Here is a 20,635-nt window from a genome sequence, read left to right as displayed (position 1 = left end):
TATTAAAATTGTTAAACAATCATTTCCCAGAATACTCCTATGATAATTATTTTTATCACTTAGCATTGCTAATGATAAGCAAAGAAGTAGTTTTGAAGTGATTGCTGCAGTTAGGGTGGTATCACAATTATCACAGCAGGCATTGTAATTTCCACTTTAAAAGCCTTAAAAATTAATGCAGCATGTCGTAGTTAGAGCAATGGTTAATCAAGGCAAAAAGGATAACGTATATTTCACTGCAAATTCAAGTGTCCAGTAAATCTGTGATGTGGAAATGCATTGTAAATAATTTGGGGAAAAAAGCATATTTTTTAATATCTTACTGAATACTACCTCTAAGGAGTATTTAATTCTTAATAAAATCACAAAGCCACCTTAAGGCATTAGTAATAGAGCCTACTCCTTTTTTGTTTTTTAGGACTAATTATTTTCAAAAAGTGACTCCAGGGGTATATTTGGAAGTGTATATTAAAATAGAAATCATACTGTTTTACAAATAAAACACATGGTTTAAAGAATAAATTAATTGTTTAATAAGTAGCCTTTTGAGCCATTTTATATATTCAAAAGATACTTTTGCATTTTCAAAATAATTCTGTGCCTACTTCCATTTCTCTTTTTCCAGCATAATTAATTTTCTGCTTTAAGATTTGTCACTTAAAAATACATTAGAAGGCCAAAGGCTTTTATTCTCTTAAAAATTGCTCTGATATATTTTTTTTCCTGCTCTTTACGTTTTTGGAATCTTGGTAACATTATCAGATATATATCATATTACAAAACTACTTCATTACTGAAGGATATGGAATATCAAACAAATAGCATATCATTGCAGAAAAAACCAGAAAGATCAGATTGTATACTTTTCTTAAAAGACAATGGCATGAATGTTTATGTCAAGGAATCATGATGTTCGTTAAGGTTATATAGATGAACACATATTAGTAGGAAGACCTAAAATTCTACAGATACAAATAATCTAATCGTAAGTTGTGATGTTTTTATCTTCGTTTTTGTGATGTTTTTATCTTCGTTTTTCTTTTAAAGGGCTGCTTGAAGTCATTAGTTTTTATGTGTGCTTTAAAAAAGATGAAGGAAAAAATTTGAACTTGGATTTTGATCATAGTGTATGCTTTTCTGAATCTTTGCAAATTCATACTCTTTTTCACCATGGATAATGGGAATACTTCTTAGGTTGTTTTATTTATGTATGTTTTCTTTCTGAATTGGCAGAATAATTGGCTTGCCCATGTATTGAACTCCTTGCTTGATAGTATTTGACTTGAAGAATCTTAAATTGCCATCTTTTCTTTCTGTGTATTGCCTTCATGCTAAGGAAAAAAAAACTATATGTTATATATACTGTCTTTTAAAATCTGAATTTTCTAATGGTTGAAAAGTAAGAAGGATCAGTGCTGAAGTGCATACTTTTTTAAATGTGTGGATTATACTGATGTGGGTTATACTGATACATTAGTATAATCCAGCAATCTGTCCGCATGTTCCCTCACATGCAGAAAAATAACTTATTTATTTATTTATTTTAAATTTCCTTGTCTGTCTTTTAGTTAAATCAAAAAAACTGTGTATACTTTGTGGTCAGGTCTTTGAGGAATTGGTCCCTGTTCCCATAACCTCCATGGTTCTAGACAGTGTTATTCTTCTAGCTTCACACAGCCGTTTTCAGTTTGTCTTTCATAATCTTCCCTTATAGATCTTCTTGTTTGGAAGCTGGATTTGCTTGGTTAGAACATTCTCTTCCCATTGTTCCTGACTGATACTTATTTTTCCATTAGCCTCCATATTTCTCAAGGATTTTCGCACCTGACTTCCCCTCAACCTGTTTCATTACGTGTAATTCTTGCCATCATCTTCGGTGAACTCAAAGTTCACGTAAGCAACCCATTGAGCTCTGTATCCTTATATTTTAGTAATTTCCTATTTTACAGTGACCTTCAAATCACTCAGCAACTAATTTCTGTGGCTAAAATTTGTCATCATCTGTAATTTCTCTGTGTTCAAATCTTTAGTTCCAAAATTTTAGTTTCTGATCTTACACAGTTCTTTTCTTCCCTTTTCCTTTTTTTAACCATTACCATCTGATTTTGATCTTTCCACATTCCTCTGGTTGACCAGTTATTTCCTGGAATCAATTTTTTCCTGTCAGACTGGAATTCATGAAAAGCTACTCTGATGACATGCTCACCAATATCTTCAATTTCTTCCTTCCACCTCACACATTTCACTAGTCTTCAATCTGGGGTTAACCCAACTCACCACTTTTTCCATTCCTGCTCCTGAATAGTACCAGCAAACCTTACATAGAAATATCCGTTGGCTTCTATTGTGGTCTTGGTTACTTCCCCGCCTGCCCCAATCCATTCCATTCCATTCAAAAGTTGATATAGGGGCCGGCCCCGTGGCTTAGCGGTTAAGTGCCCGAGGTCCGCTACTGGCGGTCCGGGGTTCGGATCCCGGGCGTGCACCGACGCACCGCTTCTCAGGCCATGCTGAGGCCGCGTCCCACATACAGCAACTAGAAAGATGTGCAACTATGACGTACAACTATCTGCTGGGGCTTTGGGGAAAAAAAAAGGGGGAGGGTTGGCGATGGATGCTAGCACAACCCTGTTCTGATCAATGAAGAATGAGCTATGGGGAGCTTCTGGTAAACACTTCCTCACTCCTAAAAAAGATACACAAAGAGAGAGATTTTTCTCCTTCTCTGGATATTGTTGTGTTTGGCTGTGATGGCTGGAATGGCTGAAGCTGTCTTGCTTGAGTCCTGAGAACAAAGCCTCACACAGAGGAGGTTAGTGCTGAGAGAACTACAGAGAGGTGGACCTAGAGCTGTGACCTACTATGTCTGGAATGATAATAAATTACCTTTTGATTTAAGTCAACTTGAATTGGAGTTTTCTCTTACTCTCAGCAGAGGAAATTCAAGCTGATATGAAACATCAGTTCTAAGGGTTAGGAGCTGTAAGTAAAAGAACACAAAATGTAGGATTGACTAAGTGGAGAAGTGGGGTGGGGGCAGGGAGGATCATACTTTTCTAAAGGGAAAATTGGCAAACCTTGCTATGCTATTGGAAGTAGTTGGTTAAACCATCAGAAATCATACCTTGGGGTGTTGATGCTTGTGCCTCAGAGTATGGTATTAAGTGACCAGGAGGAAACCTTCAGGATGTTGGAGTATGTTGTGTACTTATTGCAGCCTTCCGAAAGGTCCTACAAGAGAGACGGGTATGGATTGAAGCCTGTCTGTCTAAAAGCAGAGCAAGAGTTTTTGGGGTGGCGAGACTGAAAATCTGCAATCTGTAATACAAATGTACTGAGTCTGATAAGCTGGAGTTCTTTAGGGTTGGAAAAGCCAAATTAGCTATCCATGCTGAAGTTAATCCAAGCAAGATAGGGAGGTAGGAAACTTAGCAGAAATAAAAATGAGGTAAAAACAAGCCTGATTTCTCAGGCCCCTTTCAAGTACTTCTACTTAAGCATTCCTGGCAAGACAAAGGGGACCCAAATCCATTGTTTTGAATTCCCTCAAGATAAAGGCTATTCAACTGAGGGCCCCTGGGAATGCCCAGGATATTGAGGTGGTGGTTAAGATACTGACGTTTTCAGACTCACAGACAGTGTCTAGACAAAATCTTGGGCTATGGCTACCAGCCAAGCTGTTAACCAAAAGCAAATAGACAGAACTTACTTAGTTTTTAGCATCTATATTGCCAAAGAAATTCCACACTTGACCAACATAGTCTGTGACTGTCCACCCTGAGGCTATCACCTTTGTCATGAATTGATGTGACCCTTGGAACACTGAAGCGGAGGGCAAAACTTGGAGAATTGTAGAGTAGCAGAGCCTGAGCTTTGAAGGACTCTTCTTGAACCATCCCATCTCCAGTCTTCCTGTTATGTGAGAAAAAGAAATATCCTTGCTGTTTAAAGCAACTTCAGGAAGACGTTATAGTATTTTGCAATCAAAGGCATTTTACTGGCTAGACCTTCTTCTTGAAAATATTATTTTTATCTTCAGGGCTGCATGGAAGTCTCTTAACTCATGGCCAAGGGGCTGTGTTATCTGTTCCAAGCAATAATCACTCTATTTAAGCCACCTCTCCTCTTTCTCAGGCTCCTCCCGCATTAACCTTACAGCCAAGACTTGATGCTATCAGTTTTTGTCTTCTCTAGTGTGGTAAGTAGAGGGACCTCCCAAAGATGTCTCACTCTAATTCCTGGAACCTGTGAATATGATGGATGGGATATCACTCCCAGATTATGTTATATTATATGGCACAGTTGACTTAAGATAAGGAGACTATCTGGATGGGCCTAATCTAATCATAGGAGCCTTTAAAAGCAGAAATATTTTTCTGGCTGTTGGGAGAAGGGGAAGTCAGAGGGATTTGAAACAAGAGGATTCAGCCTGGTGTTGCTGGCTGCAGAGATTGAGGAGTCCATGAGCCAAGGAGTGTGGGTGGCCTTTAGAAGCTCAGAACACCCCTTGGCCCAAAGCTAGCCAGGAAATAGGGACCCAGGGCCTAAGTGCATAGAACTAAATTCTGCCAACAATATGAATGAACTTGGAAATGGATTCTCCCCCAAAGCCTCCACATAACAGCCCAGGCCAGCTGACACCTTGATTTTAGCGTTAGGAGACCCTAAGGGGAATACCTTGCGTGGATTTAAGACTTATGGAAACAGTGAGATAATAAATGGGTATTGTTTTAAGCCAGGAAATTTGTTAGAATTTGTTACCCTGCAGTAGAAAAATAATATATCTACCCTTAGGCTTATCTCTATTTCTAGCCATTTTTCCTGCCTTACAATCTTTCCAAAGTGAACTCTTTCATCTGTGTTCCAGAGTCTTCGATCCAGGAACATTGCTTTATCAGTTATCCTCTTTCTTCACAGTTTTGATAACTATCTTACATGAATACCTCCCTGAGATCCTGGTTTGTCTTTGAACTTAAATCCCACTCCTGCTTTTTGTTTCCCCTTTCCCACTAGTCTTCATCGCAACCCTATGATGAAGCTATTATTATTATCTTTATAAAGATAATTTCCTTAAGCAATAGAACTGCGGTTGACTGGACTGAGAAAAAATTCACTTCTGTGTGGTCAGAGCTCAGCTGCCATATCACCTCCTTTTATTATTTCCATGTTAGCTTCATGCTGTTTCTTCCTGTTAAAACTGAGAGGGATTTGAGGAAACTATTTTTTTGGAGTGATTGAGTCATTACATTTTATCATGAATTGTTTCATAATGAATTATAAAATGTAAAGTGTATGCCTGACAAGTATTTGTATTTTAACGCATTTCTAATTCTGAAATGAGGATCTTAATTTTTTTTTCCAGGTTTGAGCCATGGTGGGCATCAATAAACAGGCACAGAGATTGTCTTTGGTGCTAGTGTCAGGAGGGAAAACTATTAATTTTGGCTTCCTTAGCTGCTGACTTTTTCTTTTTTTTTTTTTTTAATATATTTTATTTATTTATTTATTTATTTATTTATTTCTAATTTTTTGTTTATTGCAGTAACATTGGTTTATAACATTGTAAAAGTTTCAGGTGTACATCATTGTACTTCTATTTCTGCATAGATTACATCATGTTCACCACCAAAATACTAATTACAACCCATCACCACACACATGTACCGAATTATCCCTTTCACCCTCCTCCCTCCCCCCTTCCCTCTGGTAACCACCAATCCAATCTCTGTCCCTATGTGTTTGTTTATTGTTGTTATTATCTACTACTTAATGAAGGAAATCATACGGTATTTGACCTTCTCCCTCTCACTTATTTCACTTTCCATTATACCCTCAATGTCCATCCATGTTGTCACAAATGGCTGGATTTCATCGTTTCTTATGACTTTTTCATTTGCATTGATGAGTGGAGAGGATTAGAGAGTTAGTTCTTGGCCTCGGTCTCTCGGTGTAAAAAACCCTAACCCCTTAAAGAGGCTGACAGAGGGTAATGGATGTCTGGTCCCTTAACTTTTCTCTTGAGTCCCTTCCCAACCTCTTCTAATCTTAAATTAATCTCATTTCTACCTTTGTGGGGCTTCGAGATTCCCAGTAACATACTGGTATGTTTCTTGTCACTACTGACATTATTTTATTAATAATGACTGATTGTACCATAACCTTTCTTAGACAGTATCTGCATGCTTCCCTGTGTTATCTTCATATCTGTTTTGAGGTTTCTCCTCTTTGAAAGTGTGCCATTGCAATGCAAATCATTGTTATTTTAAGTAACACTATATTGTTTCAACCTCTGGTAAGTTATAATAGGAGTCTTTTTCTTTGCCTATTTTGCTCAATTCTATCTTACATTTAAATAATTATTTACGATGAAGGATTGATATGTTTTGGTGATGAAAATCTGAAACGTATCTTTCAATGTGGTGCTACCTCAGGGTGATTGTATTTTTCTTCTTTTTTTTAGCCTAAAAATATTTTTTACTAAAAAATGGAAAAAATATAAGCTATGTGATGAATTTTTCTTCTCTGTGGATTTTGTTTTCTGTCAGCGTCTATGGTGAATTTTACATTAACTTTTTTTTTTGCTTTATATATTTAACCCTATAGATTCTAAAAGAAAAGGAAGAATTGAAAAACCAGCTTTATGCAGCGTTACAACAAATAGAGAATCTTCGAAAAGAATTAAACGAAGTCTTAACCAAGCGTGCCCTTCAAGAGGAGGAGCTTCACTGTAAGGAGCAGAAACTAAGTGATGTTAAGGCGCATCAAGCGGACCTTGAACTAGAAGTTAAGGATTCCCTGGAGACCATCAATAGGCTGGAAAGTGAATTGAAAAAGCAGAGTAAGTGTCAAAGCCAGATGAAAACTGAGAAAGCTCACCTGGAGGAAGAAATTGCTGAGCTCAAGAAGAGCCAGGCTAAGGACAAAGCTCAACTTCTTGAGATGCAAGAGGCCGTCAAGGACTTGAGTGCCATCCGGGCAGATCTGGCTAATAAGTTGGCCGAGGAGCAGAAAGCCAGGAAAGAGGTGCTTAAGAACCTTTCTGACCTCCAGACACAGGCAAAATCCAGGGATGAAGAAACAGCTACAATCATTACACAGTTAAAGCTGGAACGAGATGTTCACCAGAGGGAGCTGGAAGATCTCACATCGTCATTGCAGAGTGTGAAAACTAAACACGAACAAAACATCCAGGAGCTGATGAAGCACTTCAAGAAAGAAAAGAGTGAGGCTGAGGATCATATTAGGACACTGAAGGTACCTGGGCTGAATTATCCTGATGATACTGAAGGAATTTTTCTGGTGGCTCATGAAGTTAATAAAGCATAAACTTTTAGAGATCATTCTGTATTCCCAAGCACTGAAGGGAAGATAAAACTAACAATAAAGAGGCTTATTCATGCCTGTTTGGCCAGGTTGAAATGAGTTATAGTGGCCACCTGGAAACACCTATTTCAGAGCATTGAAACCCTTGAAAAAGAACATTTAGCTATTTGGGGAGTTGAGGAAAGGCAGAGGTGGCAGTAAGTCGTGGACCTGAAACATGCCCTCATTCAACATTTATGACCTCCTAAAATATAAAAGACAAAGACTTGTCAAGGCCATAGAAGCTATAACCACAGTCCTTATTAGTATGGTAACTAAAGTGGATCAGCTTATGGGCTGTGTAAACCCAAGGCTTTTGAGATTTACCCCTTCTTTTCCAAATCATAGTTGCCTGAGTAAATGCATAATTGAGATATTGCATTTGGGGAAATGTTCCTAAGGTCTAATGGTATTAGTATTATCACCATGCAGGGCAATCATTTCATAACATGATTGTCAGGACTGTGGTAAATCTTCCTTCCTTCTTGCTTTATTTTTTCTCCATAACACTTATTATCATATGATATAGATTCCATATTATTTATTTTTTAATCTCCATTAATTAGAATGTAACCTCCATGAGGACTGGGATTTGAGTCTGTTTTGTTTACAGCTATATCCCCAGTGCCTAGAACAGTTCTTGGAACATCTTAAATATCTGTTGATTAGGTGAATAAATGGGTAAATCTTCAAAGGTTAGTTATAATGGTTTTTTTCCAAAATTCCTTGAAATGCAACTACCATAAAAATGCTTATGATGAAAAATGAAGTTATATTGAAATAGCTGACATTTGTAGAATGTTTTCAGCTATTTTATGAATTCTTCCCCAGTCCTGTATAGCCTACTGGCAGTAGTGGATTTGGGGTCATTAATTGGAGTGGGCAGAAAAGAATGGAGGCTGGAAGAATAGGTAAGAAGCCTTTACTATATTTCATTGAACCTAAGACACCATCAGTTGTAAGATGCATCATTGTTGCGTGCTACTAAGAAAAAAAAAACTACCTGTGCAAACATGACATGCTATCATCTCTAAGATAGCATCCCAAGACAAAGATGGTAAATGTGAAAAAATATGTCTTAATATTGATGAAATATGGCATAGTAGTCCTTCAGAGTTGATGAGGACATAAAGAAAAGTAGAATCAGAGATATGGAGAAGAAGAGCTGATTTTAAAGAAAATAAAATATATATCATGTTGATTGATTGGCTGTGACAGTAATAATACTAGCAGACATTTTTTGAGCACTTGGTTTGTGCCAGTCATTGCTGTAAGAACTTTACATGTGTTAATCATTTAATACTCACATCATCTCTGCAGATTATATGATATTCTTTTCTCTATGGTGAGGAAATTGAGACATGGGAGGTTAAGTAACTTTGCCCGAGGTTTTACAGCTAGAGAGTAGTAAGACAGGGTTTGAACCTAGGTAGTCAAGTGCCAACGTTCTTAACTACCTTGCTGTACTGGAAAAGGTTTAGAATCAAGGATATCGAGATATAGACTTGGGTGACGAGGTGGATAATGAGGCTATTTCTCAAGATAGATAGTACTGACGGAACAGCACATTTGGAGAGAACAATGTTAGGTGGAAGGGATCTTAAGCCTAACCATGGAAGTCTACGTAGAACGGTTTAGTACATAATGGGCTAGAAGTTGAGGAGGAAGTTGAGATTAAAGTTAAATATTTGAGAGCCAGTAACCCATTGGTGGTAGTTGAAATCATGGGATTTGGATGAGATCGTGCAGGGCGAGAGAAGAGTATGAAACTCTAGAACACCAATGTTTTATGGAAGAATTGAGAAAGAGAGTCTAGCAAATAAGAATAAAGGACCATAGGAAAGACAGAGGGAGAACCAGAAGAGAATGGTATCTTGGAATCCCAGGCAGGACATTTCAAGAAAGCTATAGTCAAGAGTATCAAATATGGCAGACAGGCTAAAAGAAGAACTGAAAAAGTGTTCCTTCCATTTGTCAGAGATTGGTGGAGAAGATCCATGAGGAGATGTGAGGGAGTTGGGTCAAAAACAGAGTGGATAGCATTCAACAGGAGACAGGGCATGTCTTCCTCTGAAGGTTTTGAAAGAAACCAGTGGGATTGGGTAAGTTGATAGGGATGGCCTGGGGTTGTTGATGTGAATCCTGACTGATAGTCTCTTTCTTCCTTCTGAAGTAGAGTAGAGCAGCAGTGCAGTAAGAAATTTGTGAGTGGTGAACGTGTAAACTGCTTTGAAGGCTGGTATAATAAACTGCATGAGACTAGTCTGGGAGCATGTAATGTACTGCCATGTGGCTAACATTGAAGAAGAAGTATCATGGGCAACGGATTGAGAGAGTGGAGAGATAAGAATCTATGATCATAGGTTGCTTATTTGGTCCGGAATTCTTACATTGGAGTTTAAATTTTCAGAGTTAAGGCCCCAAGTGTGGTAACGCAGTGGATTGTTGTGGTGGAATGTGGGTGAAGGTGGTTAGAATAGAACAGGTCAAATAAGTTTGATGTTAGTTTGTTGGATAGATATTTGGATATTTCTGATGCTATTGATCACATGCCAAAAACCTCAATGAAGAGGATAACAGATCAGTCAGCTGTTGCCTTCAAGGAAAGGAGGATTGATGAGGAATAATGTGAATCTCAAAGGAAAGCAGGGTTTTTGCATGAGGACAAGTATGTAATGATTTGTTAGGTCATGGCTTGTGAAATGCTTCTTTTTAGGAGCTTGCATTTTCTTGAGAGTGTTGTTGAAACTGCACCCTCCCTTTTTTCTCACTGTAACTGACCTTTTTCCGGCTCTCATCACCATTGTTCAGGTTATGTAATAAACATACATGTCAGCAGGAGTTACTAATAATTTAATCACTTGGCTCAGATTCAAGATCATCTCTATAAGAACATCACTCTCACACTGTGATATGCTTTCTTGAGTGGGAGATGAAGTCATGAGGGACAGCCTGCTTAACCGAAATTACATTTGCTCCTGAATACATTGTCATATGAACAATATATCATGTGTCATAGTAGAAAACAGCATGCAGGCTGCTAATTCGGATTACCGAGACAGGGCTCTAAGTAGCCTTCCTACTTCCCCCTTACCTCCTCTTTCTACCCCTAACTCCTCACTTTCAACCTTCAGATACCACCCGATTTCCTTTCCCAAAACATAGGTCTGAGTGTGTCACTTCCTGCTCAAAAACTTTCATTGATTATTTACTGTCTCTGGAACAAACTCTCAACTCTAGTCCAGCCCTCCTTGATATGGTCCCAACTGAGTTGTCTACATTTGGAGCCTTCTGTGCTCCCCAACATTCCTCATACAAATATACAACCATTTCCCACATATACTTTTCACTGCTTGTTCCTCATCTGGATTGTCCTTTCCCCCAATCTGCAGGAGGAGAAATGCTGCCTAATCCTTCAAGGCCCAATTAATTTTTCATTTCATTTATGGATTCACTGAAGTTGGAATATATCTCAACTGAGGTTGGGATAAATCTCTCTATCCTCTGTGTTTCCATAGTTCTTTGTTGGTACCTCTAGTACAGCACATTTAGGCTGCCTTATATCATGGTTTGCTGTGTGTTCATAAGTCTCCAGAGAGGCACGCATCAGGTCTTAGCTGTTTTTGTATCATCTTATGGTTTCTAGCATAATGTTCGAGACATACAGAAGCTATTCAATGGATGTTGGGTTGAAATGTTTAAAAAGCTGGAAATCAGAAGATTTGTTCCTGACTTGCTCTGTGATCTGTCTGGTTTGGATTTCTCCCTGTAATGTGGGAAAATTGATTTCCTCATCCTTTCTTCAGGAAGTGTTTTGAATTCACATATAGTGAGATGATACTAAAGCTTTAAGAAATTCACGTGTATGTAAAGAATATATAATTTAGGAGTATTCTGTAGGTCTTCTAAAAACTTTAGACTTTTTTTTTGTAATTTGGAAGACTGAGATCTAGGAGGGGTCTTGCAGCCACTCTTTAATGTAGTACAAAAGCAGCACAAGAGCTGCAAAAGAGGGACCAGAGATTGTGAGAGGCCCAGAACTTTCCTTTTAAACTGAATAAATTATCCATAAGGAACAACCTCCACCTCATGCTATTTCATTAATATAATCCTATACTTTTTACTTATTTATGTTAATTAAAAGGAGTTGATACCAGTGGTCATCACAGAAGATTTAGTATACTGAATTACGTACAAGAGGGCTTTGGACAAGCAGCTCTATAAATGTTATATTTCTTTGTCTTTCAGCTTCAGCTTAATGTATTACTTTTTCTGAGTCTAGAAAGTGCTGGTACGTTACCCATAATTTTTCTCTGGACAAATTATATTTTTCACCCATCTAGAACTACGCTTCTCATGCCTATTTTTAAACTTACATGTAAAATATTTTAATGAAATACTCTAGCTGCTATTAATATTTGAAGGATATTGGATTATCACCTCATTACGATTTCAACAAAAATCATTTTGTAGAGCCTTTTATTGGAATCAAGAGACCAAGGATTGGCGTCTGTACTTTTGCCACTTGCTGGCCATTTGATCTTGATCAGGTTACTTAACCTTTTTGCACCTCATCAATAAAATGGGAATAGTAATGTCTTTGTCTATGACAGAGTTTTTGTGATGTGACATCACTTTGTAAACCCTAAAATAAAATGTAAATGTAATAAGAAAACCACAACAAGAAGGAAGTTCTTAGTCAACCTTAGGCATTGGTGTGCTGGTAAATGTTTTAAAATAGGGTCTCTGGGGGTGGAGGGGAAACCCTGATTTATAGCATTTGCCAAGTTCAGGGGTATAAATACCCCCATTTGGCTGATTTCAAGCTATCGAACAAGATGTCACTGGAGAGGGACAGAGTTGGGAAGAGGTGAGCACAATTGGTTTTTCAGAGTCTCTATGAGCTGGCTCTAGCACACCACTGGCCTTAGGGGGAAACCTTCTCTACCTATGCTTTTTATGAGACATAAAGAAAAGCCAAAGCAGTCTACTGAAACTTAAAATCTTAATTGAACAATTTTCCTGATGAGAGAGTTTATTTTGTAAGTTTATTTTTGAGTTGTGAATACAGGATTCCTCATAAAAAAATCAATTCTTTTATTAATTCAAAGTGGCATCAAATCTTAGGTGAATTTTGTAGAGCGAATAAAAGATCGATTTTTATCTAAAACTCATAGAACTTCTTCCTTTCAGGAAATTTCTTCCAATGATTGTGTTTCTGCATACCCGATTAAACACATATAAAAGGAAAAGAAACAGATATATTTTTGGCATTAAAATATTTATTTTAAACAAATTGTATGTAGTTGCTTACAGGCCATTAGTAACTAGTAGGTGTGACCAGTTAACATTGCAAGTTGCACCCAGCTGGTTTTTAAAGCCCTATAATATGTGTACCTTTTGAAAGGCAGTTTGGCAGAGGAGTTGAAAGCATGGATAATAGAGAGAATTCCTGGGTTCAGATTCTGACTTTGCACTTGCTGTGTCCCCTTGGGCAAGTTCTTAGTGTCTCTGTGCTTCAGTTTTCAAAAAAGGAGGCAATAATAGTACCTCCTCGGTCAGTTTGTTGTGAGGACAATATGAAGAAAAACTATACAAGAAGATCTTAGAGCAGTGCCTGACACGTAGTAAGTGTTTACATTGTTGTTATTTTAAAAGTCTTTAAGTTCACATCCCTGGCAAATTTTTATTGAATCCCATACGCAGGATAGATTATTCCTAATTTTTCTAAAGCTGATTCTGGTTATATTCTAAAGATCGAAAATCATTTACTTTATGACACTATTGGTGCTGAAATAATCATCGGTAAACTCTTTTTTTTTTTTTTTTTGTGAGGAAGACCAGCCCTGAGCTAACATTTGATGCCAATCCTCCTCTTTTTTGCTGAGGAAGACTGGCCCTGGGCTAACATCCATGCCCATCTTCCTCTACTTTATATGGGACGCTGCCACAGCATGGCTTAACAAGCGGTGTGTCAGTGCACGCCCGGGATCTGAACCGGCAAACCTTGGGCCACTGCAGTGGAACACGTGCACTTAACCGCTTGCGCCATCAGGCCAGCCCCGATAAACTCTTTTTCATATTAAGTTATTGTAGTTTCTTGGCTGCTACAATTCATAATCTTTTTAGCCTACAAGAGTGGTATCAATAATTACATTGTACAAAAAGTACACAGTTCTTTCACAAAAACCGGGAGATAGGTTGAATAGGAATGTTGTTAAGCTCCTTTTATAGATGAAGAAACTGATCAGTCAATAATATCTCATAGCGTTTCCTTTTTGGGACACTTCTCTAATAACTCCTTCCCCTCTCAGCAGAGTTAGTGTTCACGAATCCCTGCTTACACCTTTATTAAGCACTTCTCATTCATTGTTGTAGAAATTGAGTGTTGCATCTGTCTCTCTTACTGTTCACATCTGTTATCTTCAGCACCTAGCACAGTACCTTTCACTTAGTAAATGCTCAGTGAGTGCTAAGGAGTGACTGAATAACTGCAAAGAGCATTTCCTTTGTGTATGTTTCTGTACGAATGCTTAGCGATAGCAGAATCTTGAAGTATTTGCCCACTGATATGATGTATAATTTCTTTGGTGTACAGTTTGGCTGTGGCCAGTGGACTTTCTCTTTTCTCCTTCTCTTTTTCTCAGGCAGAAAGCTTAGAAGATAAGAATATGGCTAACATGCATCGTTGTCAACTAGAGAAGTTGAAATCACAGTGTGACAGGCTGACAGAGGAATTAACCCAGAATGAAAATGAGAACAAAAAACTGAAGCTAAAATATCAGTGTTTGAAGGACCAACTAGAAGAAAAGGTAAAAATATGAATGAATTCTAATTTAAAAGACTTATTTGACTTTCTTCTATTTCTTCTAGAACACATTTTATGTATTAATAAATGCTCATTGTAATCTTTCATAGGAAAGTTGTATTGGTCCCAGAAAAAATTATAGAAGTTTATTAGAATGCTGTGATATTTGTTCTTTTAACCCACCAGTAACCTTCTAATACATTTAATTTAAAATTTTTTTGGATCTTAAAATAGGAGTTTAGAGGCAAGGTAGCAAAGAAAGAAATTATGGTTTATTGAGAACCTATTGTATGTCAGGCATTTATGCCTACTGATTTACATATGTGTACTTATTTAATTCTCACAATTCTTTGGGTTAGATTTTTCTTTTTCTTTTCTTTTTTTTTTTTTTGGTGAGGAAGATCGGCCCTGAGCTAACATCTGCCAATCCTCCTCTTTTTGCTGAGGAAGACTGGTCCTGGGCTAACATCCATGCCCATCTTCCTCCACTTTATATGGGACGCCGCCACAGCATGGCCTGACCAGCGGTGCGTTGGTGCGCGCCGGGGATCCGAACCGGCGAACCCCGGGCCGCCGCAGCGGAGTGTGCGCACTTAACCGCTTGCGCCACCGGGCGGCCCCATTTGGGTTAGATTTTATTGATCTCTTTTAACCTATGAGGAAACTGAGGCTCAAAATAAAATATAGAATAGTTAAGTGCTCACTATTTGCTAGGCACTTTTAACGCTGATAGTAATTTTATGAAATTGCTTCTATTGTGCTCATTTTTGCAGTTGCAGAGACTGAAGCTTAAGAAGGTTAGTGACCTTGGAACATCCCCAGCAGGCTCACTGCTTTCCTATTAGTAGATGTGTAAATTTATTTTGAGTGTCTGCTATATATCAGGCATTGGGTAGAATACTAGGGACTTCTAGAGAGTCACTACTTTTACGGCAAGAAGTCAATGAAGAATAGAAGATAGAATATTTAAATTTGCTTTCTGTTTCTTCCACCAGCTTCCTAAAAGGATTTGCAGTTGAGTGTGATAGAAGTCAAATGTAGAAAAGACCATTCAAGTACAGATAATAGGATGAGGCAGTATAGACTGGGCCAAATGAATCCTATACTTGATAAGGGTTACTGAAATCTATGATGAAGAAACTATCACTGGGTGGGGTGTCATAAAACTCTTCATAAACTTCTAAGAAGAAACTCCACTCTCTTAATGCTGTGCTCATCTTTTCCTCTTTTCGTTGTTTGCAAAATTCACTATATTTTAGGTATGTTTTTTACCTTTCTAGTAATTGTTAAGATCAAGGAAATAAAATATAAGTTAGTTTGGAATTTATGATTAAATGTGCTTAAGTTGCTATATTTTGGCCTACAACCTTGACAACCGCGCAATTTAGTTATTATGTCATGCTTTGTTTTGATTATGTCTAACGTTCATACGTATTTAATGTATCAGTTGCCAGGGTGTAGTTGCTGTGGAGATAATGCTCAATTTTCCAACTTTTCCATAATTAAAATTTTAGCCAGAAGATTGTGTTAACATGTTTTATATTTACTTATTTGCATTTAAGAAATAGTGGTGAAAGTTTTGATATGTTGAAAATGTAAAGTTTCCTTGTTCTGCTTAAAATAAATGTTTCTTCACTGATTCTGTTTGTGATGTTCCAGATATATATGTGTTATCGCTCATTCATATAAATGAAACATTCGCCTTAGAATAGAGTTTCAAGAGTTAATGATTGTATTCCATTGCTATGTATGAAGCATCTAGTATGTAGCAGGCATTGTGGTGGATGCTGAGGACAGGATATAGACAAGAGACAGGTCTGCAATTGAAAGCTCATAGGGGGATCATTAAAAACAAAATTCCTTTCAGTTGTTAAAACTATATGCATCCTGTCAAGGGATACTAACGCAGAGAAAGGATGTCTCTGAAGTCTAAAATGGTAAATAATCTTAAAGATGCATAGACACACACACCCCTACATAAATATTTACAGCTTGTATTCTTGCTTTTCTTTAATATTTTTTGTATACATGATTGTTGTGTACTTTTGATTGACTTAGCTGTTTACGTTGCTCCGTTCCTTAGTATGGTTAGCTATGAGTCAAAGTTTCATTGGGTCAAACCATCCACAGATAGGGCCTTTCTCTTTGAGAGGTAGTATAGCGTTAGTGGCTATGGGTAGAACTTTCAGTATAAATCATTTTCTAGCTGTGTAGCTTTAGGCAAGTTGCTTAAAACTCAAAGCCTCAACCTTGTCATCCTTAAAATAGGTATAATGATACCTTTACTATAGAATTAAATCTGAACATATGTATAAAATGCTTGGTAGAGTATCTGGTATCTAATAAACTATTAATTAGTAGCTGCCATTTCTTTTGTTATTGTGGTGTTTCCAAATATATGCTGATAAATGGTTCAACCAAGCAGTCAAGCAATCAGCAAGTATTGATTGACTGCTTATGGTCCTTCTAATAATGTGTTATGTAGTTAAGGGCCAGGGAACTGGGAGTATGAATTACTGAAGAATTACGCTGATTGGAAATTTAGAGCCAGACTGTGTTGAATCACTTGGACAGATGGTCCACCCAGGTGGCACCCGTGTGAAAGAGCTGACAGTTCTAGCAGTAAGTAATATTGAAGGCATATGTGTTAAGCAAACAAAACAAGTGGGCAGTTTTATAAATATGTTTGCTCTTTGAGGACAGGAACCGAATCTTGATTGTTTTTCCACCCCCAAGACCAGGCACAGAGCCTGACACGCAGTAGGTAATTTATAAGTAAATTGTGGAGAAAGAGGTATGTGTGTGTACACACACACATACATATACATATGTATATATGTAGGAAAAGAAATATGGATAACCTATGGAGATATATATATATATATATATATATATATATATATATATATATATATATTCTCTCTCTCTCTCTCTGTGTGTTGGCCAGACCAGGGAAAATAAAACAAGAAAACAAGACAAAAATACATTTTTAGTGAAAAAAAGCCCTGTGACTGTAGCCCAAAGATACTATTTAAGCAAAGCAGTGAACTTGATAAATGAGGCCTTATGGATTGAAGGGGTTTCTAATGCGACTCGGCCGTAATCAAAAGGGCAGCCTTTCTTGCTTACTTAACAAAGTGGCATTCTTGCACTCCCATCGCCAACATAAATACATGATGCTGCTCATGCCACTAATGCACACTCCTCCCTTTTTTTTAAATGTCTTGCTACTATTTTGACTGGGTACTTTGGTTTAGGTGTTTGTGTCTTATGTTATTGCTTGGAAAGCTAAGACATGTTAAAACTGCATCAAAGTGCATATAAAGCATTAGCACCAGCAACCTTAATCAGTGATAGAAGATTGCTCTTAGTATATGTGTACAGAATAACTAACTTTAGCATATTTTCCTCATGTATTCAGTGGTGATATGTGGTAATAAAATCCACTTTTTCCAACATCTGACTTTGCTTTAACATCAAATGTTATTTTTCAATTTTACATGACAAAGAGAACGAGTATTATGCAACCCACAGAATTTTTACATATGCATTTAAGACTTTATTATGAGCTTCTTACCAGACAAATGCTCTCGTGACATGTTACAGTTAGAAATTTCTTCCATCTATAGTATCGTTAAAATTTATTATTCCTTTTGCTTAAAATTTTAAAGGAAAAGACTTGGTTTCTTTTTTTGTTCTAAAAAGATCTTATTAATATTAATCTTTTTATTCTTCTGGCATTTACCTGGAAACTCATAATACTGTTTATTCTATCAGAAATATATTTTTATTGGTTTCAGTGGAATCTGTGAATCACCAAAAGAGTTAGTGTATAATTAAATTATTTTTGCTCAGCAAGTCAGCATCAAAGTTTAAATAGTGAAGGTTTTAAATGTCTTATCTATACAGACCTGTATCTGATATAATTTTTAAAAATCTATTAAAATAGGTATGAGTTTATTAAGGATACTGGCCATCTTTGTAGAGCTTTGCAAGTAATTTTGTAGTGTAAGTATTAAAAGAAAGATTGATTTTAATTTTGAATATGTTTGCATAATGTTTTAGACATAGCTGGTGCCTAAAATTAAGAAAACATTATTTTCTAGATTATTCTACCCTATATATTCTCTTGGCCCTTATGTTTTATGAGTATGGCTGTTTTATGAAAAAATATATACAGTATTTTCTGCAGGTATATTTATAAGTAACGAGAAAAATGGTATAAAGAAAATGATAGAAATATTCTGAGATTGTTTTCCAAAGTCCAATGCAAACAAAATAAAGACATTTATTTTCAAATATTAATGAAAGAATAATTTTACTGATTGTATTTGTTACTAGAAATTCTTAAATTGTAGATTTAGAAAATATTTGTTTTTTAAAAGGAACATTTAAAAATTATAAAACAGGAGATTTTTATTGTGGAAAATGCAGGGCACTTTTTAGGAAGATGTAAAAATTTACCCGTGATCTCACCATCTAACTTTTCTTGATTCAAGTTTTGGTGAAATTCTTTTTAGGGTTCTTTTCTATGCACACAGATCGCATTTGGGATCATGCTCTATGCACAGCTTTGTATTCTGAATTTGTACGTGTCATTGAACATTTTTCAAAATCAAGTTTGTCACCTATTATTTCATCTGGTGAATGTAGCATACTTTTATTGTTGATTACATTATTTGTGTCTTTTTTTTCTATTTGAAAATTACAGAGCAACTAATTTATATCCTATATGATCTAGTACTTTCTACATTTGGAGCTTTCATTTGTATTTGCTGCTATTTTAATTCTAAACAGAATTATGAGGATATGCTTCTTGCTGCTAGATACCCAAAGATTTCCTCCCGAGGAAGGCAGAGGTGCTCCCCTCATTTTTCTTTTCCCCTTTAATCTGTCCATAATCCCAGTCATATATGGAACTTCCTGTGTTATAGGAGGTGCTGGCATATGCGTACACATACCTTGTAGTTAAAACTAGCCACGACAATGTTGGAAGATTCTTCAGTAGTTTCTGTTTTTCTGCCCCAGAAAAATCTATGTGCCAGCTTTTGTTTTTAACAAGCATTGTCCCAGAGCTTACAAGATAGTGCTAGACTGTTGTGGCAGAGGTGGTATTTCTCAAAACATTTGGCATCAGTATAATTCTGAAGTGTAAAGGACCTTAAAGCACATCAACTCTGAACATCTTCTTTTATAGATGAGGTGATTCTGGCCCAAAGAGTTAATTCACTTGCTGAAGTGCTTCCAACTGCCCATTGGTAGAATTGGAAATAGGACTCAGGTTCACCAATCCTATTTTTTCCATTGTGTCAGAATCTATAAGAACCATTTCCAGCCAGTATATAAATTGTGTAGGTTATCTGGGACGCTTAGCTACCTCGTATAATACTTGTTTATTTCCATGGTTATACTTAATTCTCTTTAGAGGACCTTATTTTCTTTTATTAGGTCTTTTAAGAGATGAGAATAACTGTGATGAAACAATTAGGAGACACCTTAAGACCACAAATTGTGAGACATCTAAGGCTATAGCAGTTCACAGGAAATTAAGTGTTGAAAAGATCAGGATTCATAGAAATGTATTATTCCTTCCCATGAAGTGCTTTATTTAAATTATTTGTGAAGTGATGCTTAGCAACATATTTAAAGCTATGGCTATGTTGGATAAAAACACTTAGGAAATAATTTTCTTATACAAAATGTGGATCTTTAAAAAAGTGGTAATTATAATTTACATTTGCAAGTGTAATTATGATGCCCATTTTTACAGATGGTGGAAACTGAGGTTAAGAGTAGAGTATAGTGACTTGCCCAACATTGCATGGCTTGTGGTGGAAACAGGATATGAGCCCAGATTCCTTGTATTTTTTCCCCTTTATTTACTGCCAGTAAAATGACTCACATTTGTGTCTTTTCATTGACTTTTAGTGTTGAATTTAAATTTAGGGTTATTATATTCAACAGATTACCGTATATCTTATTTTTTTAGTCTGACAGAAATTTTGGAATAGGAGTCATCAATGATTTTGTTAAAAATCTAATTAAAACCTGATATTTCCATGTAAAAGATATCTGTGACTGGAAAAAATGAATCAGTGTTGTTTAATTTTGTTTTGGTTCTAATTTGACCTTCTGTTTAGGATTGCTCTTTTCCACGCTGTGGAAAAATATATATAATTGTCAGATGTCTATAAAGTGTTCACTACTTTGCAAAATCACAGTTCCATATTTTTACTGAGGACTCTAATGGTAGCAGGCAGAATTCTCTGAATTCAATTGTTTTTTCTAGAAGAACGAGAAAGAAAGAAGCAAATGAGCTGTTGACTTCTAGCATTTACTTTAATGTTTACACTTTAGGCCATTTTTAGGCAGATTATACTCTTTCTTTGGTGCTTCACATATTTTAAATTGTGTGAGAAGAATAAAGCTGTAGCTACCACATCTTAATTTGGAGGCAAATTTAAA

At 36.5% G+C, this 20,635-nt stretch overlaps 1 protein-coding gene across 10 annotated transcripts in view; it reads left to right on the top strand.

Moving 5' to 3' along the window:
• The window catches only part of CEP128 (centrosomal protein 128), a 393,976-nt gene that overhangs the window by 115,947 nt on the left and 257,394 nt on the right, over nucleotides 1–20,635 (top strand). For all 10 annotated transcript variants that reach the window (XM_058567480.1, XM_058567475.1, XM_058567474.1 and 7 more), the window contains 2 exons: nucleotides 6,604–7,254; nucleotides 14,010–14,174. In XM_058567480.1, coding sequence (XP_058423463.1) covers nucleotides 6,604–7,254; nucleotides 14,010–14,174 — 816 coding nt within the window. The remainder of the gene's footprint in view (nucleotides 1–6,603; nucleotides 7,255–14,009; nucleotides 14,175–20,635) is intronic.

This window comes from Diceros bicornis, chromosome 24 (genome assembly GCF_020826845.1).
Source record: "Diceros bicornis minor isolate mBicDic1 chromosome 24, mDicBic1.mat.cur, whole genome shotgun sequence".
NCBI lineage: Eukaryota > Metazoa > Chordata > Mammalia > Perissodactyla > Rhinocerotidae > Diceros > Diceros bicornis.
This window is presented reverse-complemented; position numbering and strand designations above follow the sequence as displayed.